Source organism: Stegostoma tigrinum, chromosome 37 (assembly GCF_030684315.1).
Source record: "Stegostoma tigrinum isolate sSteTig4 chromosome 37, sSteTig4.hap1, whole genome shotgun sequence".
Lineage (NCBI taxonomy): Eukaryota > Metazoa > Chordata > Chondrichthyes > Orectolobiformes > Stegostomatidae > Stegostoma > Stegostoma tigrinum.
Window position 1 is genome coordinate 9,622,437 of NC_081390.1, and position 25,306 is coordinate 9,647,742.

General features: G+C 40.7%; 1 protein-coding gene across 13 annotated transcripts in view; it reads left to right on the forward strand.

Annotated features, from left to right (window-relative positions):
* mapk8a (mitogen-activated protein kinase 8a) overlaps nt 1-25,306 on the forward strand; it is a 118,313-nt gene that overhangs the window by 66,088 nt on the left and 26,919 nt on the right. For 12 of the 13 annotated variants that reach the window (XM_048563432.2, XM_048563442.2, XM_048563434.2 and 9 more), the window contains 6 exons: nt 1,999-2,176; nt 7,700-7,829; nt 11,193-11,251; nt 16,535-16,673; nt 21,445-21,610; nt 23,844-23,915. In XM_048563432.2, coding sequence (XP_048419389.1) covers nt 2,055-2,176; nt 7,700-7,829; nt 11,193-11,251; nt 16,535-16,673; nt 21,445-21,610; nt 23,844-23,915 — 688 coding nt within the window. In that variant the 5' untranslated portion in view covers nt 1,999-2,054. Of the gene's footprint in view, nt 1-1,998; nt 2,177-7,699; nt 7,830-11,192; nt 11,252-16,534; nt 16,674-21,444; nt 21,611-23,019; nt 23,092-23,843; nt 23,916-25,306 lie in introns of all 13 variants that reach the window. The other variant, XM_048563431.2, reaches the window with a different exon arrangement.

Consider the following 25,306-nt stretch of genomic DNA (forward strand, 5'->3'; position numbering starts at 1 on the left):
ATTAAAATACTTGCAACTTAGTTATTTTTCAAGCTTGAGTGTGAAACCCAAGTTGTACCTGCAGTCCTATTTACTTGAATGGTAAATTTTGCAGATACCCTAGATGCCTTGGGGATTTTCCAGATTTTATTTAGTGTGTCAGTCAGGCTTGGATTCAGTTCATGTTGTTTTCTGTCTGCTCTCAAAGATACTGAAATATGTTTTTTTAATATCTCCAGTCTAGCTTCATTGTCGTTTCCAAACTGAATACTCTGTAGGTAACTTTCATCTTCAACGTGCAATTTCACATCTGAGAGATGCAGACTTCTTCACCTTGAACTTTGGCACTTCTCAATTGAAGTGGTCAGTTGAGCTGGCTGACTTTTGTATAATCTGAGTTGCTTGGATTTGTTAAGTGATCACAGCGTTTTAGGTCAAAACATTTTTAAATAGTAAGGAAAACAAAACGAAGAACTGTAGACGCTGGAAATCAGAAACAAAACCTCAGCAGGCCTGGCATAATCTGTGGAGAGTAATCAGAGTCCACATTTCGGGCCCATTGACCCTTCTGAATAAGAATCTCTATGGATGCTGCAGGGCCTGCTGAGTTTTTGCAGCAACTTGTTTTTGTTTTGCATTGTAATAGTTGGTTTCCCCTACGTGAACCTTCTATACTTTTGAGGATCGGAAGAGATAAAGGTCTCTGTGTTGCACCGATGTGATTTATACAACTGCAGTCAGCCTTGGTTTCTTCCTCTCCATCCTCGTGTCCATGGTAACTGAGATTTTCGAAGGAAATGCAATTTTAGTTAATGCTCCATCTGGTGTTCAATGGCTGCATCACTTTGGTCATCATTTGGTTGTGGAATAATGCATTTATTTTCCCATGGTCTATAACCTATATTAGAAATAGCTTAAACTAGTAAATAAACGTTGTTCCTATATTTAGTTAAGTTTCCTGCCAATGTATCAGTTTATGTGATAGCGAAATTATTTTTGTAGAATAGACTCTTCAATTTTAGTTAAAGGTGACTTTTCAAGCAACTTTTTAAAATATAATATTTTGACTGAAGTGGTCTACTTTGTATTAGTCTCGTGACTTGAGTAGAATGATGCCATCTGACCAGCTCTGTTTTTTCTCCCCAAAGTTGAACTCATTGCAGAAGGGAGTCAAGGTTCTGTGCATTAATAGAATATGTCCTGCTCGTTAGAGGTTTTCATTGGATGCTCACCCATGGGGTGCTGTGTTGGCTCAGTGGTTAGTACTGCCACCTCATAGTGCTAGGGACCCAGGTAAAATTCCACCCTTGGGTGACACTGTGGGGTTTGCATGTTCTCCGAGTCTGTGTGGGTTTCTTCCAGATGCTCCAGTTTCCTCCCACAGTCCAAAGGTGTGCAGGTTAGGTGGATTGGCCATGCTAAACGTCCATAGTATCCAGGATGTGTGGGTTAGGTGGGCTAGCCATGGGAAGTGTGGGGCTACAGGTGTAAGGTAAGGGGTGAGTCTAGTTGGGATGCTCCTTTGGAGGGTCAGTGTGGACTTGATGGGCTAAATTGCCTGCTTCCACACTAGCAATTCTGCAGCTTCGGTTTGTTTGTAAATTTGTCACCTCATGGTGTGCTTAATGATATCTTCATTAAGATTCTTTGACTAGTCCTCATCCCACTTGAGGTTTCTGAATTTCGTAGTTTACACTGTGGTGTTGCTAACTTAGTCAGGAGCTAATGATTTGAATAGGAAACAACTTTTTTTGTCTTTTTCCACTTGTAAACAGCTGACAATTGTCTTGTACAGCAGTGTGTTTTAAAAGGTTGCATTGTTCTTTATATTATAGTCTAAAGGAACTTTAATTTGATACTTTAGAAAACTTCTGAGCGCATCTGATATAAGCAGTAAATACTGTAAACTTGCCTTGAGGTTCACAGGAAGCCCAGATCAATTGTGATACCTAAATTGCTTTTACCACTAAACGTTTTGCATATACCCTTCTGAGTGTTTCTTTGTTTTAAATTCTGCAGGTTGAGGAGGCAAACAGTCGTATGTGAATGCATATTGTCAAACCAATTCCGACATCATGAACAGAAACAAACGTGACATCCAGTTCTACAGCGTAGAGGTTGGGGATTCAACATTCACTGTGCTGAAGCGCTATCAGAACTTGAAACCCATTGGTTCAGGAGCACAGGGGATTGTTTGGTGAGTTAGCAGTTTTGACATCTGTATTCAAACTCTGCAAGGTCAAAACAGATGCATTCAGGCTAGTGCACCTCTAGTGTTTTGTTAATGGGTTTGTGCATTTTCCTTTATAAACTGATAATTCTGTAAATTTTTCGACCAGTGGTATTTTGCTCTTGCTGTGTTCTTCACCCAGTAACCAAAAATAAATCAGCTTAGAAATGATGCTGCTGATAGTTTATTCATTACTGATCTCTAGAACAGCAGTAAATCTATAGGCATACAGCATGGAAACAGGTCCACCCAGTCCACACCAACCATTTTCCTGAATTAAGCTAGTCCCCTGCTTGCACTTGGACCATATCCCTCCAAACCTTTTGCTGTTTATGTACTTATCCAAATGTCTTTTTAATGTTGTAACTGATTTGATTTATTATTGTCATATGAGTGGGAGGCAATGGCCTAGTGGTATTGTTGCTGGACTGTTAATCCAGAGACCCAGGTAATGCCCTGGCGACCTGGGTTCAAATCCCACGACAGCAGATGGTGGAATTGGACTCAATAAATATCTGGAGTTAACAGTCTAATGATGACCATGAATCTATTGCCGATTGTCAGAAAAACCAATCTGGTTCACTTCTATCCTTTTAGGGAAGGAAAGAATTTTTTTTTCCCTAAAGAAGGGTCTTGACCTGAAACATCAGCTTCCCTGTTCCTCTGATGCTGCTTGGCTTGCTGTGTTCATCCAGATCCACACCTTGTTATCCGCACCAGTTATTGCTCATGTTTATCCTTTTCTTATGGGATGTTCTGCATGACAGCACCAAGTACTTTAACACATGAACAATAGTTAGTTACCCTAAGTTTGCTACTAGTAAAGACACTTTTGACACCACACTGTAAGAGGTATTAGGAGAGAAGATCAACAGTTTGATTAGAGAAAATAGGTTTTGAGGGACATCTTAAATAAGGAAGAAGGGATAGGAAATGAAATGGCTTAGGAAGAGATTTCCAAAGATCAGAGCCAAGGCAATTGAGATCAGAAGTCACACGACTCCTTGATGAATTGTTATGATCTCTCTACCTTAATTAGTTTGTACAGTTTTGGATTACTTATGACTTTGGTAAGACCCTTGGCATGTGACTCTTAGACGTATCGTTGTTTCAGTCATAGCACCGCTTTATTTTTAAAATTGTTTGTAATTATCTCTGTGCCTCATTCAATTGGTTTATAGGTCACCCTTTGCTTGTATTCAGCTGTTGACACTTTACACACACTGTCTAACGCTCTTGATCACCTGCAGAGAATTATTATTTAACACTGCACCCACACCATTTGTGCGATCGATTGATCTGCCTATAAATTGTGTTTGTGTGCTTCCCTTTCACTTCACCTGACGAAGGGCCTACACTGTGTGAAAGCTTATGATTTTAAATAAACCTGTTGAACTGTAACCTGGTGTTGTGTGACTTCTGACTTTGTCCACCTGAGTCCAGCACCAGCACATACCCATCAAGGCAATTGAAACCATGGCCTCTGTTTGTAGAGCGATTAAAATTGGACATGCAAGAAACCAGATTGGGATAAAATCAGTCTCGTCTTGTTGGCATAGAGGAAGTTACATAGTTGTTGAGAGGGGCGGGTTGGGCCATAGGCAAACAATGACCAAGATTTTAACATTGAGACATTGTCAGGTGGCTAAGTAAGGAAAATCAGTAAATTTGTGAGTGATCCGTGAATGCAGTTTGGCTTGAATAGTTAAACAGGTAGTAGCGCTTTGGATGAGCATAATCTTGGGGCTTGGAATACTCTGGTTGGTTAGATGAAGGTATCAGCAGCAGATAAGTCAGGGTAGAGTTGAAGCTTTAAAGATGATAGGGCTGTGAAAGGCGGCAGCATTAATGCAGGTCAATGGTTAGAAACTCCTCTCTGGGTGAACACCAATAAAAGCTGCTGTTGTGAAGTGGAGGAAAACCTAGCTCCATCTTTGACAGTTGGTTGAAGATGCAGTAGAAACTTGAGCCTCAAACATGTGATGCTAAAATCTAAAGGATCCAACAAGTGTTGATTAAGAGGTTGTGTTCTGCTCCAGCAATGTCATACTGCATTCAAATATGTTTTAGACTCAGAATCCCTACAGTGTGGAAACAGGTCATTTGGCCCATTGAATCCACACTGACCCTGTGAAGTGCATCCCACTCAGCCCAACGCTCCTCCCAATCCCTGTAACCAGACATTTCCCTTGGCTATCTGACACAGTGCCCATGCCTGGACACTAGATGGGCAATTTAGCATGGCCAATCCACCCAACCTGCACATCTTTGGACTATGGGAGGAAACCGGAGCACCCGGAGGAAACCCACACGGACACTGTGACAGTGTGCAAACTCAACACAGACGGTTGCCCGAGGCTGTAGTCAAACCTGAGTTCCTGATGTTGTGAGGCCGCAGTGCTAATCACTGAGCTACTGTGCTGCCCATGTCAAATGATAATATGAAAAAAATTCTCCCTTTTTTATTAAAGTGGTATTCTGTGTTTTATAGAATTTGGGAGTAATTGTAATAAACTGTGGATACCTGAGGCTACTAAAAAATAGCTTCAAAAGCTAGTATCAGTCTTCTGAATGCCCTAAATTGCTGCATTCACTGAGACTTTCTGGAAAAGATGATACATTAGTGACATGGAACAGCAAATTTGTTCAACAGTATCACCTTGCTGACTGATCTCTGACTAAATTTCAGTTGTAAAAACTCCCCAAGTAGGAGAGAAGCTCAGGTCTGGCAGTATCGCTGGAGAGTGAAACCGAGGTTAATGTTTTATGTCAAATATGATTCTTCAGAATATTGAGTTCATGATGAACTAGTTTATTGGACTTTGAAGGCGGCCTATTTTGGAGATGTCCTGTTACTTAGATTTCTAGAATGCACTTTTATAAGGCACTCATCAAAGATTGTGGAATGTAGGGTTTTGTGGTTTAGTCGGCAAATGGGCATTGAGCCATCTGACATTGGGCCAGCTCATAGGAAACTTGATAGAAATGGGTTATTTTCTGGTTGGAACAGTTTAATCCATTGAATGTCGCAGAGGTTGATGCTGGGACCTCACTTTTTTAAATTTTATATCAATGACTTGAATGAAGTGGTGGAAGGTATGGTTGCTGAATTTGCTGATGACAAATTTGACAAATTTTAACAACCTACACTATATGTACCCCCCCCCCCCCCCCCCCCCCCCCCGATGCGTGCGCGCGCACCAAACCCATTCTGCCCACCACCGCCCCCCCAAATGCCCCTACACAAGGCAGGTAGGAAAGTAGTTCTGAAGATGTAAAGGGATTGCAAAGGGATATACATAGTTTAAGTGAGTGGACAAAGATCTGGAAATACAGCATCATGTCAGAAAACGTGAAAAGTCCAGTTTGGCAGGAAAAGGTTTTAAAAGAAAGCTTATTTAAATTTAGAGGGGCTGCAGTGCTGTAATATGCTGAGATCCGTATGTATATACAGGATCTATATCCTGCTTGCATCATTAAATTTTATATGCAGGTGCAGCAAATAAAATGGCAGCAAAGCCTTCCTGATTATACACCACCCTGTTCCCTGGCCCACATCTCTGCGCAGTGTTTGCTGCAATGTTCCAGTGAAGCTCCACACAAGTTAAAAGAACAACGCCTCATTTTCTGCTTGGGGACCCTGCTGCCTTCCGGATTTATTGATTTCGATAATTTTAGGGTCTCCACTCTCCCAATACTAGTTTCCACCCCCGCGCCTTGTTATCTCTCAGCCTGCCATTACGTACTACTAGTCACTGACAGTCTCCAATAGCAGCTATTCATCTTCCTAGCCCGATCGTTATCCACTCCTTTGTATGTCCAACTGTTGTTCTCGTCTATCCCCACCTATTGTCTACTCCTTACCTCCTCCTCCTACCACCCCACAATCCTATCTTCTGCATATAAACAAACATTTTCCTAGCTACCATCAGTTCGGAGGAAGGGTCACTGGACCCAAAATGTTAACGCTGATATCTCTTCACAGATGCTGCCAGACCTGCTGAACTCTTTTTCAAAAATTCAAAAAAAAAGTGAACTTTTTTTGAATCAGGAAGGCTTGATTGAATTTATCTTTCATTACGAGGGTAATTCAATACATCGGAGTTTGCAATCACGTTGTGTAGAGTAATGATGAGTCTGTATCTGGAATACTATGTGCAGTATTATTCTCCATATTTAATCGAGGATGTAAATGCAATAGAAGCAGTTCAGAGAAGCTTTACCAAACTAATACGTTGAATGAGGGAGGTTGCCTTAGGAAAGGTTGAATAAATCAGGCTTGAATCCACTGGAGCTTAGAAAAGTAAAAGTTGGCTTGATTGAAACATTGGGTTATTCTAGAGCCAGCTGTCACTGTTTCAAAATAAAGGGTTGCTGATTTAAAGCGGAGCTGAGATGAAATCTTTTGATGATGCTGAGTCTTTGGAACTGTCTTCCTGAAAAGAAGGTGGAAGCAGAGTCTTTGAATTTCTTTAAGGTAATGATGGGTAGATTCTTGAAAAGCAGGGGTGAAAAGTTGTTGAGAGATGTAAATGTGTAGTGGGCCTATACTTCTCTCCCCCCACCTTCCTAATTTGTGTTTGTATGATCAACTCTGAGGACGAGGCATTGTTGTGCCCTTTTCAGAATCATTTAAGTAATGAATGTAATTGAGACAGTATAACATCATTCAATGCAGCTCACTCCCACTGTAGGAAACAGACAAACGTCGGGTAAAACCAGAAGATGCTGGAGGAAGTCAGCAAGTCTCAGCTGATCTGGAGAGAGAGACTTGATTATTCAAGTACAATGACTCTTCTTTGAAAATAACATCTTCTGATCTGCAGAACGTCTCCAGCACTTGTCTTTTTTCTGATCTCTAGCACCTACAATAGTTTGCTTTTATTTCAGGGTTTAAAACGCTCTGCGTAGCTGTCCAGATGAACTTCTAAGAAGCTAAGTTATTAGTAGATTATTTCCAGGATGCAAATGTGGATTTCTACTATTCAAATTTATAAACTACAATCAGCAGAACCTCGGTATTTGTTGGCTGCTCCATTGGCCAAGGTCTTAAATGCAAACAAAAGTGCCAATTGCAGACTCATGCAGTGAGATTCCTTTGTAAAGAAAGGCTGGACATTTCAAATGTATATGCTCTTTAAAGCATTGCACCAAAACACACACATTGATCTGACAAAGTAATGATGAAACAGTCCCTAGATCAGATCTGAAAGCAGTCATTGTATCCCAAGTACAATGCTAATAACTGTTCTGGTATATCATGTTTTATATGATTGGGGAAGTTGTATCTGAAGAGCTGTTTAAGTGTAGAAGGTATCAGTTCATAATATTTTTATTCCCTTTTATTGTTTAATGGTTTCTTTGGTATTCTTTTTGTCTGTTAGAACGCCATCATAGTATTCCTGGTACATACATTGTCTGAAGATTTAAACATTTGACTGTGTTGTCACTTCTGACATACTCTCCCTTGGCATCTTTTACCTTTTACAGCGCAGCCTATGATGCAATTCTGGACAGGAACGTAGCTATAAAGAAACTCAGCCGACCATTTCAGAACCAGACCCATGCAAAACGGGCTTATAGAGAATTAGTCCTCATGAAGTGTGTCAACCATAAAAATGTAAGCAACTCTGAGATGTAATTTTTATGATGGACTTAGATATGCTTTGTTTTATATCAAGATGTCTTAAAGACCGTTAACCATAGTCCATTGACTATGCAAATAGAAGATGCCGAAATACACACTGATTTTGATTTGGGGCTCTTTTGCTGAGTAAATCCTAATTGGGAACTTTTTCAATTCCTTCCTTGTAACATTGTTAGTGGATTTTGTCTTCGGCAACCATTTCAATTAATCTTAATTTTTGTTTGTAACTTACTTTCCTTTTGTCAAAAAAAATTCTTTCCGTGGCCATAAAATATTGATACGTTATATTGGAAAGTAAATTTTTTTGCAAAATTTTTCTCATAAATGTTGCTTATATGACATGCAATCTCAGGTGGAAGTCAATGATTGGTAGACACTTGCATGGACTTCCATCTGCTGACCAATTCAGCAAAATATTGGGATACAAGATTAGGGGAAAAAATATCTTTTTGCGTTATACTTATTTTCACCAAGTAAACCAATCATGTATGAATGTTTTGACAGAAGTAGCTCAAGTAGCAATTAAATGTTTCAGTGACCAATAAGGATTTGGGCCAAAACACAAATTGATGGAATTTCCACCATTCTCAGATTTCCTGTGTCAAATCATCAAATTGTCTTGCGCTTCCTAGATCAGTAAAATGCAGCTTCCGTGCTGATTCTAACCTTGAGCCCTGATCCAGGTGGGAAATTAATTAAATGCCAGAAAACACATTGTTCCTTCAGGGTTAATTTAACCTGTGGCCTGTCTCATCACCCAGAAAACTCCCAATATTTGGGGAATTTCCAGAGGGCTGTCTCAAGGAAAACGGGGCAATGAGATTCCCACTGAATTCCACATTTTCATGTTGACCTTTGGACCCCTCTTTCCTCTGCCAATAAATATGAGTTGTTCAAATACCAATTCTAGGCTGTTTCAAAGCTCACTCTTAAATTCAGTTAGCATTGTTCAGTGAACTTCTTTCCTCACTAATCATTGGCCCTCTTATTCTTTCATTGGCTAGCCTCTGTGAATGAACATTATTGGCAAGACTTATTAAACATCCCTAATTATCCTGAGACTGTGTTGCGCTTTCTGCATCTGTGCAGCAATTTAAATGGAAGAGTGAGCCATATTGACATTGGGCTGGAACCACAGTGGTCTGCACTGCGTGAGCATAGTTTCCTTTTAATGAAGGGGATTAGGGAATCAGTTGTGTTTTTACAGTAATTTGGATTCAGATACTATCTTTTTTATTTCCAACTTTCGTTTTGACCTGATTTGAAATCTTACTACTATTATGATGCTGCTTCTGGTAATGTTTTCTTTGTTTACAGGCCTGTAGATTGTTAATCCAGCAATGCAGCTGCTATGTTACTAAAGCTGCTCTGTTACTATACCCTATGTGCTGCCTATATGTTGCTATGCAGCACTGCTTAAGCAGAGATATGACTGGGAGATTTATGTCAATGACCTGAAGCCAGAACTGCTTGCCAAGTTCATGTAGGAGCAAAAGTTCTGTCTCGATGTACTGCTGATGAAAGTAGGAACATTCAGATGCTTGGGAGTCTACTTGGATTCTTTTGAAATTTTTTTCCACCCAATATTTCAGTACTATATAATCTGTTTGAATTCAAAACATTTTGAGGAAAAACAAGTTTTGAATTTAATATTTTATGGTTTTAAGTTATCTTCTAATTCTAGTGGTGGAAACTTGTATCATTCAAAGTAATGTTTGTGAAATCTGAAATGCTGAATTAAATGCAAGCATGTCACTTCTCACCTTTTATGAAGTGTTATTCCTTGAATAGCACTCTGAAGTTTAATGTTTGAAGTCTAATTGCAATTACTAAAAGGCTGAAATTCAGTGTAGATTAAGTCTTCTGCTGTGCATGAATAAGTTGAGAAGCGTAGTCAAAAAATCATATCTGATATCCTGCAGCAATGCACATAATCATACAATTCCCAAATAATTGTAGGTTTCACACATGGAAAGTGAGTTGAATTTGTGGTTTTCCTGGAACAGACTGGAGGAGTGCCCTCCAACAGATTGATTAATACTGCTGATACAAAAATATGTCAATACAAAGTAACTTCTGTTATGTGTGAGCTCATGTTTGAAATAAAAGTGGAACTCTGTCTATTATTGTCTGAGGCTCAAATAGTTAGGAAAGGATTGTGCAGCTAAGAGAAGTCAATTTCCAATCTAAGTGCTAGTTGTATACTGACTAAACCTAAACCTCAGCATGCAAATATTTTTAGTTTTTTTAAAGTCCTGAAGGAAGTGTAAAAGACAGTTTAACTCTTTCTATAATCCATCTTAAATGCGTATTCCCTCACTGGGTTTGGATTTTCAGAATGTCTCATTATTCAGTGCCTTGCCCCAGTGACCATCATTTAAGTGTGAGAATAGACCAGCATGCCAAACAGTTTTTAATTGTATATCATTAATGGATATGGTTATGTCCTTGGTGTTTGCGCATGTGTTTTTCTTCAATCTGACAGAAGTCTTAGATTGAGTTTGTGTGAACAAACTCTGACTTCCTTTTGAATTTCCTACATGGGAAAGCTGGCGGCTGAATGCCGTCCCAAAAACACATAGCTTAATTGGTACTGATCAGACATCGAACAAGAGAACAGCGTATCTGTTATGTTTAGCACAGTACCAGGTATCCTTTTCACAAAGTCACTCATCGCTGCTTTAATTTTTTTCCTGAGATTTGGGAACACGGTTGATAAAATCATTGATTCTAAAATCATAGAAAAGTGGCACATCAGATACGAATCATATATTTCTCATACTATGTACTCTCACCTGCTGCTGAAACAAATGTCAGCTGTCGCTAATCACCTTTTAAAGCAGTCTTTAAAAGTTCCTTGAAACTCACTGGTTTCTACCAGATCAAAGTTTGGTTTGGCTCTTCAACATAAAACTTTTCAGCTGTAAGCCTTTGACAACTGTGGTGATGTGACAGTCCTGTTATAAACTTCCCATTCACCAAAAAAAATACAGCAGAGCAAGCAGGTTGTTCTTCGTTTATTTTTTTCATACCTTTTTTTCTTTTGTATGGATGACCTTCCTCATCAAGCATGACTCTTCATCTTCCTCAACCATCATGATTGGTATTAATGTTTCCATCTAATTAATGTGTTAATTTGAGAAGCGCAGTTGTTATTTACGTGATATTTCTTGCATGACAGATTTTCTAATGAGGGTGAACAATTAAATTTTAATGCCTTCAGCAATGAAATTTAATAACACCACATTGTTATAGCCCATGAAACAGCAATAGACTTTAAATTACCACAGTCTAAATGTTTGCCACATTAACAACATGGTATTCAATCACTTTCAGATAATTGGCTTGCTGAATGTATTTACACCACAGAAATCACTTGAAGAATTTCAAGATGTGTAAGTATTTTATACATCATTTTAAAGGAAAAATAATTTGTTGCACTGCATTCTGAAATGTCACAGTCAACCTGGTGAAATGGCAACATTTGCATGCCAGATAGCATAAGCAGATTGTGATGGTGCCAAATGATGCCACAGCAAATGGATCATAGAACATTACAGCACAGTACAGGCCCTTCGGCCCTCTGTTGTGCCAACCTGTGAAACCAACCTGAACCCCATCTAACCTACACTATTCCATTATCATCCATATGTTTATCCAGTGACCATTTAAATGCCCTTAAAGTTGTCGAGCCTACTACTGTTTCAGGCAGGGCATTCCACGCCCTTACTACTCTGAGTAAAGAACCTACCTCTGACATCTGTCCTATTTCTATCACCCCTCAATTTAAAGCTATGTCCCCTCGTGCTAGCCATCACCATCTGAGGAAAAAGGCTCTCACTGTCCACCCTATCTAATCGTCTGATCATCTTGTATCTCTATTAAATTGCCTCTTAACCACCTTCTCTAACAAACAGCCTCAAGTCCCTCAGCCTTTCCTCATAAGACCTTCCCTCCATACCAGGCAACATCCTGGTAAATCTCCTCTGCACCCTTTCCAATGCTTCCACAATCTTCCTATAATACGGCGACAAGACTTTATGCACTACACCAAGTGTGGCCGCGCCAGAGTTTTGTACAACTGCAGCATGACTCCAAAACTCAATCCCTATACCCATAAAACCTAACATACCGTACACCTTCCTATTAACCTGGGTGGCAACTTTCATGGATCTATGCACATGGACACTGAGATCCCTCTGCTCGTCCACATTACCAAGAATCTTACCATTAGCCCAGTACTCTGTATTCGTGTTACTCCTACCAAAGTGCATCACCTCACACTTGTCTGCATTAAACTCCATTTGCCACCTCTCAGCCCAGCTCTGCAGCTTATCTATGTCCCTCTGTACCCTGCAACATCCATCCGCACTATCTACCTACAACTCCACCGACTTAAGTGTCATCCACAAATTTGCTAACTGATCCTTCTCTGCCTTCATCCAGGTCATTTATAAAAATGACAAACAGTGGCCCCAAAACAGATCCTTGCGGTATACCACTAGTAACTGAACTCCCAGAATGAACATTTCCCATCAACCACCACCCTCTGTCTTCATATAGCTAGCCAATTTCCAAACCGCTAAATCACCCTCAATTCCATGCCTCTGTATTTTCTGCAACAGCCTACTGTGGGGAACCTTCTCGAACTGGATGTGAGTTTGCTCGCTGAGCTGGAAGGTTAGTTTTCAGACGTTTCGTCACCATTCTAGGTAACATCATCAGTGAGCCTCCGACGAAGCGCTGGTGTTATTTCCCGCTTTCTATGTAACTGATTAGGTTTCCTTGGGTTGTTGATGTCATTTCCTGTTCTTTTTCTCAGGGGATGGTAGATTGACTTGGAGCCAATATGTTTGTTGATGGAGTTCCGGTTGGAATGCCATGCTTCTAGGAGTTCTCGTGCATGTCTCTTTGGCTTGTCCTAGGATGGATGTGTTGTCCCAATCAAAGTGGTGTCCATCCTTATCTGTATGTAAGGATACGAGTGATAGTGGGTCACGTCGTTTTGTGGCTAGTTGATGTTCATGTATCCTGGTGGCTAGCTTCCTGCCAGTTTGTCCAATGTAGCATTTGTCACAGTTCTTGCAAGGTATTTTGTAGATGACATTCGTTTTATTTGTTTTCTGTAATAGGGTCTTTTAAGTTAATTAGCTGCTGTTTTAGTGTGTTGGTGGGTTTGTGGGCTACCCTGATGCCAAGGGGTCCGAGTAGTCTGGCAGTCATTTCGGAAATGTCTTTGATGTAGGGGAGAGTGGTTATGGTTTCTGAGCCCTTTTTGTCTGTTTGTTTGGGTTTGTTGCTGAGAAATCGGCAGACTGTGTTCATAGGGTACCCATTCTTTTTGAATACGCTGTATAGGTGATTTTCCTCTGCTCTGCGTAGTTCCTTTGTGCTGCAGTGTGTGGTGGCATGGCATCCAACCGGAATTCCATCAACAAACACATTGACTTGGAGCCAATCTATCATCCCCTGAGAAAAAGAACAGGAAATGACATCACCAACCCAAGGAAACCTAACCAGATAAATAGAAAGCGGGACATAACACCAGTGCTTCGTTGGAGGCTCACTGATGATGTTACCTAGAATGGTGACGAAACGTCTAAAAACTAACCTTCCAGCTCAGCGACCAAACTCACATCCAAAACCTCAACCTGAGCTACAAATCTTCTCAAAACTTGCTAACCTTCTCAAACGCTTTACTGAAATCCATATACACTACATCAACCACTTTACCCTCATCCACCTGTTTGGTCACCTCAAAGAACTCAATACGGTTTGTGAGGCATGAACTACCCTTCACAAAACTGTGTTGACTATCCCTTATCAAATTATTCCTTTCTAGATGATTATAACTCCTATCTCTTATAATCCTCTCCAACACTTTACCTACAACCGAAGTAAGGCTCACTGGTCTATAATTGCCAGGGTTGTCTCTACTCCCCTTCTTGAACGAGGAGACAACATTTGCTATTCTCCAGTCTTCTGGCACTATTCCTGTAGATAATGATGACATAAAGATCAAAGCCAAATTTCCTCCCTAGCTTCAGGATAAATCCCATCCGGCCCAGGGGACTTAGCAATTCTGGAAAGTGTGAAAATAGATAACACCTCCTCCTTATGAACCTCAATCCTGTCTAGTCTAATAGCCTGTATCTCAGTATTCTCCTTGACAACATTTGCCTTTTTTCTGTGTGAGTACTGAAGAAAAATATTCATTTAGCACCTCTCCTATTTCTTTGGACTCCACGCACAACTTCCCACTGCCGTCCTTATTCTAATCATCTTTTATTCCTGACATACCTATAGAAAGCTTTAGAGTTTTCTGTGATCCTACCTGCCAAAGACGACTTATGTCCCCTCCTGGCTCCTCTTAGCTCTCTCTTTTAGGTCCTTCCTGGCTAACTTGTAACTCTCAAGCACCCGAACTGAGCCTTCACGCGTCATCTTTACATAAGCCTCCACCTTCCTCTTGACAAGAGATTCAAATTCTTCCGTAAACCACGGTTCCCTCGCTCAATCACTTCCTCCCTGCCTGACGGGTACATACTTATCAAGGACACGCAGTAGCTGTTCCTTGAACAAGCTCCACATTTCAATTGTGCCCAGTCCCTGCAGTTTCCTTCCCCATCCTATGCATCCTAAATCTTGCTCAATTGCCTCATAATTGTCTTTCCCCCAGCTATAGTTCTTGCTCTGCGGTATATACCGATCCCTTTCTATCGCTAAATTAAACGTAACCGAATTGTGGTCATGATCACCAAAGTCCTCACCGAGCTCCAAATCTAACACCTGGCCTGGTTCATTACCCAGTACCAAATCTAATGTGGCCTCTCCTCCTGTTGGCCTATCTACATACTGTGTCAGGAAATCCTCCAGCACACGTTGGACAAAAACTGACCGCTCTAAGGTACTCTAACTGCTGCATTCCCAGTCAATATTTGGAAAGCTAAAGCCCCCCATAACAACTACCCTTTTGTTTTAGCTCCTGTCCAGAATCATCTTTGCAATCCTTTCCTCTACATCTCTGGAACTTTTCAGAGGCCTATAGAAAACTCCCAATAGGGTGACCTCTCCTTTCCTGTTTCTAATCTCAGCCCATACTACCTCAGTAGACGAGTCTTCATCAAACGTCCTTTCGACCACCGTGATACTGTCCTTGATTTAACAGTGCCACACCTCCCCCTCTTTTACCACCTTCCCTGGTCTTACTGAAACATCTAAACCCTGGAACCTGCAACAACCATTCCTGTCCCTGCTCTATCCATGTCTCCAAAATCCCCACAACGTCAAAGTCCCAGGTACCAGCCCATGCTGCAAGTTCACCCACCTTATTCCAGATGCTCCTGGCATTGAAGTAGACACATTTCAAACCACCTTCCTGCTGCCAGTACACATCTGCGACCCCTTGAAACCTTATTCATGACTTCACTACTCTCAACCTCCTGTACAATGGAGCTACAATTCAGGTTCCATCCCCCTGCTGAATTAGTTAGAAGCCTCCTGAAGGGCATTAGCAAATTCCGCCCCCCTGATACCCCTCTGGTTCAGGTGTAGACCATCTGGTTTGTAGAGGTCCCACCTCCCCCAGAATGAGCCCCAGTTATTCAGATATCTGAATCCCCCAATCCTGCACCATCCCTGTAGCCAGACCTGCCATGTGTAGTTATGAATGGTGGTGGACAATTAAACAGCTTACTAGAGGAGGCACGTCCTTAAATATTCTTGTCCTCACGTGGGATACCAGTGCAACAGTGTAAACAATAAGGTGATGGTTACATTGCAGCCATCTTTAGGAAGACGTTTCAAGTGGATGATCCATCTGGGACTTTTTAGCATCACAGATATCAGTCTCAGTCAATTTGATCCACTCCCTGATCAAGAAACAGTTTGAAATGTGTAAAGGCCCTGACAGTGTTCTGGTAATAGTACTGGACACGTGTGCTCCAAGGCTTGCCATACCCCTCCCCAAGCTGCCCTAGTACAGCTACAGCACTGGCATCTACTTGGCAATGTGGCACAAGGTGGGAGTATTCCCTACTTGCATGGATGAGTGCAGCTTCAATAATTAGCAAGAAGCCTACCGCCATCTAGGACAAAGCAGCCCCACTTGATTGGAACTGGAGTAGAGTTAGGGTTAAAAATTCACTCCCTTCCTTCATCACTGATGCCCTGTACACACTGCTGCCACCTGCAAGATGCACTGCAGAAATTCACCAAGGCCCCTCCAATGGCACGTTCCAATTCCATGATCATACCACCTAGAAGGACAAAGGCAGCACCTACATGGGAATACCACCCCTGCAAGTACTGTGCCAAGTCACGCACCATCTTAACTTGGAAATATACCGCTGCCCCTCCAGTGTCACTGTGTCAAAATCCTGGTCTTCCCACCCTAATGGATTAGTGGATGTACTAAAGCTGAATGGAACAGACCAGTTCAAGAATGCAGCTCACTGCCACCTTTCCAAGGTTAATTAGGGATGAGCAATAAATGCTGGCCCAGCCAGCAACACCCACGTTCCAGGATTTAATGAAAGTGTTTTTTGCTAGTTAGGCTATGCAGGTGACAATAACTCAATATTAAAGTATGAAAAATGTTCAAGTTTTTGGATGCATTTTTTAAAACCATGAAAACCTATAATTGTATTTTATTCTTCCCCGAATAACATTGCTCACAGTTATATAGTGATGGAGCTCATGGATGCCAACCTGTGTCAGGTGATTCAGATGGAACTGGACCATGAACGAATGTCTTATCTACTTTATCAGATGCTTTGTGGCATCAAGCACCTTCATTCAGCTGGCATTATACACCGGGTTAGTCATGCCTTTTTGTTCAGCTAGCTTTCTGAATGTTGTATTGCGCTAAATTTTTTAGGTTAGCCAATTACGATCGGCGGAAAAGCTATTTTTGACAAAACAACTGTGGATGTTAACTGGCTGCAGTATAGTATGTTGTGAAGGCACATTGCAATCCGTTGGCTTAGCAATATTGGCAACTATTGTCCCGCTATCACTCCTTCCTTAAGATGGTTAGAGTGGGTTGGTATGCCTCTCTATTGAGTTGGTGAGGTGGTCGATATATTTTGACATCTAGAGGTAATTCTGTATTGCAGTTTTGAATTATTTGTCAATAACATTGTAAGAACTAGAGGATCCAGTCACAGCTGCTCTCCTCCATAAAGATGTCTTGTCAATAAAAATGTTGATTGGACAGGAGAGAAAAGTAAAGATGTCTGGTAAAGGAATTGGCTGTTATATAGATCATGGTGTTGCTCGTTACAAGGTTATTGAAATGCAGACTTGCAGTAAAAAGTTGATTTCCGCTTTTTGTTTTTCCTTGCAAGACAAAGTACTCGGTGCCCAGAAGCTGAGTTGAAAGGTGCCTCAAGTTCTGAAACTGTAAAACCAAAGTGAAGTTCGGGCACAGAAAGAGGCCCATCAGCCCACTGTGTCTATGTCAGCAGCTGATTTCAGCCCCACTTACCAGCACTTGGTCCATTGCTTTCTCGGCCCGAAACGTCAGCTTTTGTACTCCTGAGATGCTGCCTGACCTGCTGTGTTCATCCAGCCTCACATTTTATTATCTTGGATTCTCCAGCATTTGCAGTTCCCATTATCTTTTTGGTCCATTGCTTTACAGGTTACAGTGCTTCATGTGCAGATACACATTGCTTTTAAATGGGGGTTTCACCTGAACCACCAAACTCGGCAAATAATTCCAGACTTCTCTACAGTGATCTTTAAATTTATGCTTGTCTCCCCCCCCCCCCCCCCGCCAAAAAACTCCCAATGACTCTCAGTAAGGGAAACAGGTTTTCGCTGTTTGTTCTAACCAAGCCCCTTATTTTGTACAAAATAAAAACCAAAAGAACAGTTCTGAGGAAGGATTACTGGACCCAAAACATCAACTCCGATTTTTCCTCAAATGCTGTCAGACCTGCGGAGCTTTTCCAGCAACTTCTGTTTTTGTTCTTTATTTTGCAAACCTGAATTGTTACCCTTCAGCCGCCTCTGTTCTAGAGAGAACAACGTGACCCTATCCGATCTTAGCTTGTTTCAGAATTTTCAATTCACGGAAACAGTCCAGTAAATGCCCTGTGATCTCTCTGGAACAGTTATAACGTTCCTGGAATGTGGTGTCCCAACCTGTGTACAGAACTCGAGCTATGGTCTAACTGGTATATTTTACGGTATCAGTTTAACAGCTCTGCTGTTGTATTATATCTCACCCAATAATGGAAAGCATGCCACATGTTGCCTTTTACCACCTTATCTGCTGGTCTTGGTGCATTTAGAGATCAGTGGGGACCAGCATTCAGTCTCTCTTTTCTCTACACCTCTGAATACCCTTCTGTTTTAATTGTGTATTTCCTTGCTCTGTTTGCTCTCCCCAAATGCATAACCTCTCCCCACCGGAATGAATTCCATTTACCACTCAACAAAACCACTGATTGCTTCCTGCAGTCAACAACCATCTTCATCGCTGTCAACCACCCAACCAATTTTGTCGTCATCTATAAATTTCCCACACTTAAAAGTCTGAATCTTTAATGAACCAACAAGTGACTCAAAACTGAGCCATACGTAACACCGCAGGAAGGCACTTTCCTTTTTGCAAAAGCATCTATCAACTTTGCCTTCTGGTTCCTGCCACTGAACCAATTTTGGATCCAACCTGCCATACTTCCCTGTACCCTGGGAGCTTTATTGTTTCAGTTCGCCAAGTGGAACCTTTGTGAACAAAATGCACTGCATTCCAGTCATCAGTACACCTTGTTATTTCTTTACTGTGAGGACCAAGAGGTTTGGAGGGGTGTTATGAAATTCTTTTTAACTCAGAGGGTGGTGACCACCTGGAATGGCGCTGCCTTGGGATCTTGGTTGAGGTGAATGACCTCATGCTTTAAAAAGCACCTGCATGAGCATGCGGCATGTATAACATTCAAGGCTATGGGCCAAGTGCTGGTAAATGATTCGATAGGCCAAAGGGCCTCTTCTGCACTGTATAATGTAATATTCTACTTCTCAAAATTCAACTCCGTTAGTTACAAATGACCTCCTCTTAACAAAACCATGCTGATTATCCTTATTGATCTCTCCCTGTACTAGTAATTGTTTACCATAACTTGCAATGTTGATTTCAATATGTGCCCACTAGTGAGATCAGATGGATCACCCTATAATTATTTGGACTATCCTTTGCACTCTTGAATAATTGCGCAACATTTGCAGACCTCTGGTATCTTGCCTGTGTCTGCCGAGGGTTGGATAATGATCCTCAGATGATCTGCTGTTTCCTCCTTGCCATCCTTTTTAATAGAAGTTATGAGGAAAGGTTGGATAAATTCAGATTATTTTCACTGGAAAGGCAGAGGCTGAGGGCAATTTGATAGAGGTCTACAAAATTGAGAGGTATAGATAGGGTGGAAACATCAACTACAAGAGGGTACAAGTTCAAGGTAGGAGGGGGAATGTTTAGGGACAAGAGTGGGGAGAATTTTTCAGAGGATGGTGGGTGCCTGGAATGTACTGCCAGCGCACGTGGTGGAAGCAGGTATGTAGCAATGTTTAAGGCATATCTTGATAGACACAAGAACTAGACGTGAACAGCGGAATAGAAATTGCACGTGGGCAATGGGGTCTAAACAAGGACTAGGAATTGGTGCAGGCCGGGCACATTGTATTGTATTGTATTGTAGTAATAGCCTGAGATACAAATGAGATAGAATTAATAGCAGTTGTCTTTTCCCTATGATGGTAGATTTCAAAACTAGGTGGACACTTTTAAGGTGAGAGGACAGAGACTTTTAAAAAAACACACATGAGGGGTATGCTTTTTACTTAGAGGGTGGTTAGTGGATCGAATGAATGTCCTCTGGGTACAGTTCTAATGTTTGAAAGACACTTGGCTAAATATGAATAGGAATAACAAAGTGTGGAGCTGGATGAATACAGCAGGCCAAGCAGCATCTTAGGAGCACAAAAGCTGACGTTTCAGGCCTAGACCCTTCTTCAGAAAAGGGAGATGGGGAGACAGTTCTGAAATAAATAGGAAGAGAGGGGGAGGTGGACGGATGATGGATAGAGAAGATAGGTGGAGAGGAGAGTAATGGTGGGGGGGGTAGGGTGGGGATAGGTCAGTCCGGGGAGGATGGACAGGTCAAGGCGGCGGGATGAGCTTAGAAGGTAGGAAATGGAGGTGTGGCTTGAGTTGGGAGGAGCGGACAGGTGAGAGGAAGAACAGGTTAGGGAGGCGGGGACAAGCTGTGCTGGTTTTGGGATGCAGTGGGGGGAGGGGAGATTTTGAAGTTGGTGAAATCCACATTGCACCTCCCAGTCACGAACCATTTCAACTCCCCCCTCCCATTCTTTAGACGACATGTCCATCATGGGCCTCCTGCAGTGCCACAACGATGCCACCCGAAGGTTGCAGGAACAGCAACTCATATTCCGCTTGGGAACCCTGCAGCCTAATGGTATCAATGTGGATTGACTAATCAAAACTAATCATCATCTGTGTTTTGTAAATTAAATTATTGTGTTTGGACAACATTAAATGTCAAATCACATTTTTTTTTCAAAGAAAATTATTAGTTTTTATATTTTTTTCCCCACTTGAACAAATAGAATGATTGAACAGCAGCAGGGAGCATGCAGCACCGTCTGAGTCAATTACTACTTGTAAGAAAAGTTAATTCGAGAGCAATTGAATAAACAAGTAGACCAATGAGAAATATTCTTGCGCAGCAGAAATTATTCAAATACTTCTGGGGCATTGTGTTCATGCATTTGGTGTCAACGAGGATTAGATGTATAGCAACGTAAATGCAGTAGCTGAGGTTCTTGTAGATTTGTAGCTTGGGTTGTGGTTGGTTTGCTCGCCGAGCTGGTTCGTTAGTTCACAGACGTTTCATTACCCTGCTGGGTAACATCAGTTCAGCCTCCGATGAAGAGCTGTTGTTTTCCTGCCTGGTATTTAAACTCTGGGGTCTGTTGGAGTTGATTCCTCATTTCGGTTTTCCTTTGCAGTGGTGTGTGTATAGCGTCTAGTCCTACGTGTTTTATTGATGGCCTTCTTGGTAAAGAACCAGATCTCTAGAATGTGGCAGTCTAACTCCACAGTTGGATTTTCAGTCTTAATCCTCAGGTGATTGGATACGATACAACTAGAAACCAGGTTTTTTGATTTTTGGGACCATCTGGGAAGTTGGTGAAACAAAAATACCTTTAATGGTTTCCGGCCTAAAATTGTCCTGACTCTGGAATGTAACAACATGTTGACCTCTGTATCTTTGCATTTGCATATATTTGAAGAAAGCTCTAATGGCTAGGCAGGCGGTGACGTGCAACTCTGCAATTTCTGCTGTGCCTCATACTAAGTGGATACCAGTCTATTATCTGTCTTTTTAATTATATCATCTTAAACAAGCCATTTGACTTGTGTTATATAGTGATTGTATTTTGCTTTTTACCACTTGTTCTGTTTTTCAGTTCTTTTGCTTGCTCGTACTTTGTGGTTAAGAACAGTACAGAATGTGTCTCCCCTCAAACCAAATGAAAACTTGATTTTGTTTCTAACTTTTAGGACCTGAAGCCAAGTAACATAGTAGTGAAAGCAGACTGCACGCTGAAGATCTTAGATTTTGGACTGGCAAGAACAGCAGGAACTAGTTTCCTGATGACACCTTACGTGGTTACACGATACTATCGTGCTCCAGAGGTCATTCTAGGAATGGGATATAAAGAAAATGGTTAGTGCATGCTAAAGTTTGTGTGTGATTGGAGTAGAAGAGAAGCGTGCCTCTTTGGAGTCAATGAGTTGGGTATTATCCTCATCTTATTGAATTACATCTGGATAAAATTACTTGCAAATTCAAAAGAAGGATTTTAATCTGAGCCAGTCTTTCCATCTGTGTTCTTATTCCCTATACTTTCTAATGTCGACTTATTTAATAATGGTGACATGAGTTGACAAAGATGACGACTTGATGTATCTTGCAGAGTTTTAGAAAGGAAAATTTGGTTATGTGACACACCAACTTGCTGCAAAATTTGTTTCTGTTGATAGGAGTTGTGAACAGGCTCCAAACATCAGCAAAGGTTTTGTTTTCTGACTTAAGAATTCGTAGTACTTTCTTTAATTTTAGATGCATAAATAAAATTCCCTTGAGGAGGAACTCGGTCAGTAATCAAGAAACGGTCAAAGCTTATTTTCTAATTTTGTTTTATGACTCAATTTTGCTAGTGTCCATGTTTACAAAACTTCTTTGTGTACTTCACACAATAGACTGGAGCAAAACAGCAAATACTTAAAGCCTGAGCTTGCAATCATTTTATTAAGGCTACCAAATTGTGGTGTAGTGAATAACTCCATGTAGGACCTATGTGGTGACTGTTTAGTTAACATGGAGATGGGCGTGAGGGGTCAAAACTATTTCTTGTCTGCATCTTGAAGTCAAAATCAGTCCAAAGTAACACAAAACCCAGGAATGCTCTTTGGAGCCAAACACACACATTCTTCATTCTGGGTAAAGACAGCAGTAATTAAACAGATTTCATTTTCTGCCCTTTAGAAATAAGGGGGATTAATGTCAACATTTTGTTGGCAAGTTCTACAGTTTATATGCTCAAAATTTCACAAATAAACATCAACAGAAACTATTTGGTTATAACTGATAGCCCTGCAGTGCTATATTTTAATAATATGCTGTTTTTGTGCTAAATTTTACTTTGTAAATTTCATGTAAGTTATTTTCAGTAAATGTTGAAGTGGTTCTTAATCCTTAACAGAAATGGGTAGTAAAAGAAAGAAGAGCATGTGGATTGAGGGATACAATATGTAAAATGAATGCACTTTCAATGGTATGATTGAATTTGATGTGTTGAGCATAAATGTGTCTTTTATTAATTCATTTGTATGTGTTGCTGTACTATGAATGTGCTCCATCACACAACGTCGTGGCTGCTTTTGCTATGCTGCAGATTTAGTGAGGGATGCTGGTGGAGTTGAAATGGTGCTGTGTTGACATAATTTTTCCAATGTTTCGGAGTGTCCTGCACACGCAGTACGCAAGACTCATGTTTTGGTTAGCAACAGTCATTCTGGTAAAACTTGCTTCAACAAAGTATTTTTCCCTTCTTTTATGCTACAAACTTGTAGTGGATTTGTGGTCTGTTGGGTGCATTATGGGAGAAATGGTTCGTCACAAAATCCTCTTTCCAGGAAGGGACTGTATCCTTAATGCTGCTTGCAGTGGTTGCGGCAAGCTTGTGTTTTGCCATTTGAAGAATAGCCCTTGATAATTGATACAATTGGTACTTTTTCTTCATGTTTTAAGCATTTTAAATTGCCCACCCCTCATTGATTTCAAATTACCCAGGTAGGACCCGTAGCAAATCTTTCACTCTCTCTATAGGAGAGGCTGCATCTGGCTATGGGACATACAGTCTCTGCTGGTTATTTTGAAATTGTTTCCAAGTTTATATGTACTGACCATCTATGCTAAATCTGTTGTGACCGTGCTCCTGTGGCCCTAGATTACTTGTGTTTGTGTCTGGCCCATGCAGTTTCATAAATTCCAATAAAAGAATGTCTGAAACACAACCACAAGAAATGAATTTTATTGTAAAGTTGAGTAGTGATTTTGGGATTTTTAACCTTGCGTTTCCATTAGCTTGTAGAAATAGGCAATAGGTTACTGCTTTGTGATCAATTCAGAACTATTCAGCCTGCGGTGCTGGGAAATGGCTAATGGCTATGTGGATAATCAACACATTGACCTTTTTGAATACGATTTGATTGAATCATAATCCAATGATATCTGAGGTTACTGTGAAGGAGCCAGACACAAACTGTTTATTTTCCAGAATTCTTCAAAATGTATTAGTCATCTCATAAGCTGTCTTTTGTGTGTTTGTTTTATATTTTTTTGTTTGAATCCAATTTCTGCATGTTAATTTCATGTCATTGCAATTTGTTTTCAGTTGATATCTGGTCAGTTGGGTGCATCATGGGCGAAATGATCAGAGGTGGTGTGTTGTTCCCTGGTACAGATCGTATCCTTCCCTTTAACCTTGGGCATAGTGTTTAAAAAGTTCTGTTTAGTACTCCAGACTCCCACATGTTTGCAAGTCGTTGTACTTGTTTCTTGCTTCCTGTGTTAGGATGTTGCATGAGTGAAGCAGTTTTGATAGTACTCAAAACCTGTTTAGAGCATTTTCTGATTTTTCTTGCATGCGCCATTAATTCATCTTGCATTTCTGTTGGTACAATGAAGTGATTTAAAATTCAGGTTTAGCATTGAAATTCCAGTACAGTTTTTTTTGCAGAATGGCAGGGCATGGATCTAGATTTCCGTTTTGCCCAAGTGTTTGCATGCTGTGATCTCAGCTATGTTACTACTGCACAGCAATGCAATTGGAGTCACACCCATGCTTGTGTTGTGTGTTTTGGGAAATGTTAATTGACCAATTATAGAACATCTCTAAAAGATATTGCACTTGCGAACTATGTTTGAAAATAGAAATTAAGAAAAAAATTGTTTAACTTTTTGGGACTCCATATCTTATGATCTCTGCTTTCTGCGAGGAGCAAGAAAATGTTCTGTCTCTGAAATGTCATTTAATCGTCACTAGCGCTTTTCCCTACTGAACTATTGAATGAACAGCGCTCCCAGTGTATCTGAAGCGTGAACCATAGACATAACAAGCAAAGATTAACAGTCATGACTTTAGAAACCAATTTTAGTAACCCTATGAGCTCCCTAATTGGGATCGATCTCAGCCTTTTACTCTCTCTCACACACGCAAGCACATATTGCTGAGACCAGTGAACACCGCACAGGCTAGAAATTGAACTTGAGACCTTTATGCTCTTAGGTGCTGCACATTGCAATCTCTGAGCCATCAAGGCACCTGTGTAGCTTGTGAATTTATTTCAGCTGGCACTTAATCTACTTGATATCAGTTAAATGTATATTGAATGTCACCAAATGGTCTACTCAAACAGGAACTTATAAATCAGGAAACTGAGTTGTGTTTAATGACAAGATAATGTCAAATCATGCTCTCATTGACAGAAAAACTTATGAAAATAGTTCTACAGTTAAATGTTGTAACTGTGTACTAAAATATTTATGGTCAGTACTAATATTTTACAATTTAAGGCAGCAGCTTAAGAATTTAAACTGCTTGTATTGATATTAAAACTTGCCCTCTTCCAATATTTCACTTTAAGTACCCCCTGATTTTGCTCACTTCCTTTCCTTTCACATTCACACTCTCCTCTCTCTTTAGGTACGCTTGTGGCTTGTCTGATTTGACGTGCGGCCGTAATTTAGTCAGGGTCCACACCAAAGTTGTGTTTAAATCTACAGTACCTCCTCTGCTTCATTTTGAAATTTCTGCAGTAATATTTTTTGAAATGTTTTTTGTATTGCTCCCCCCCC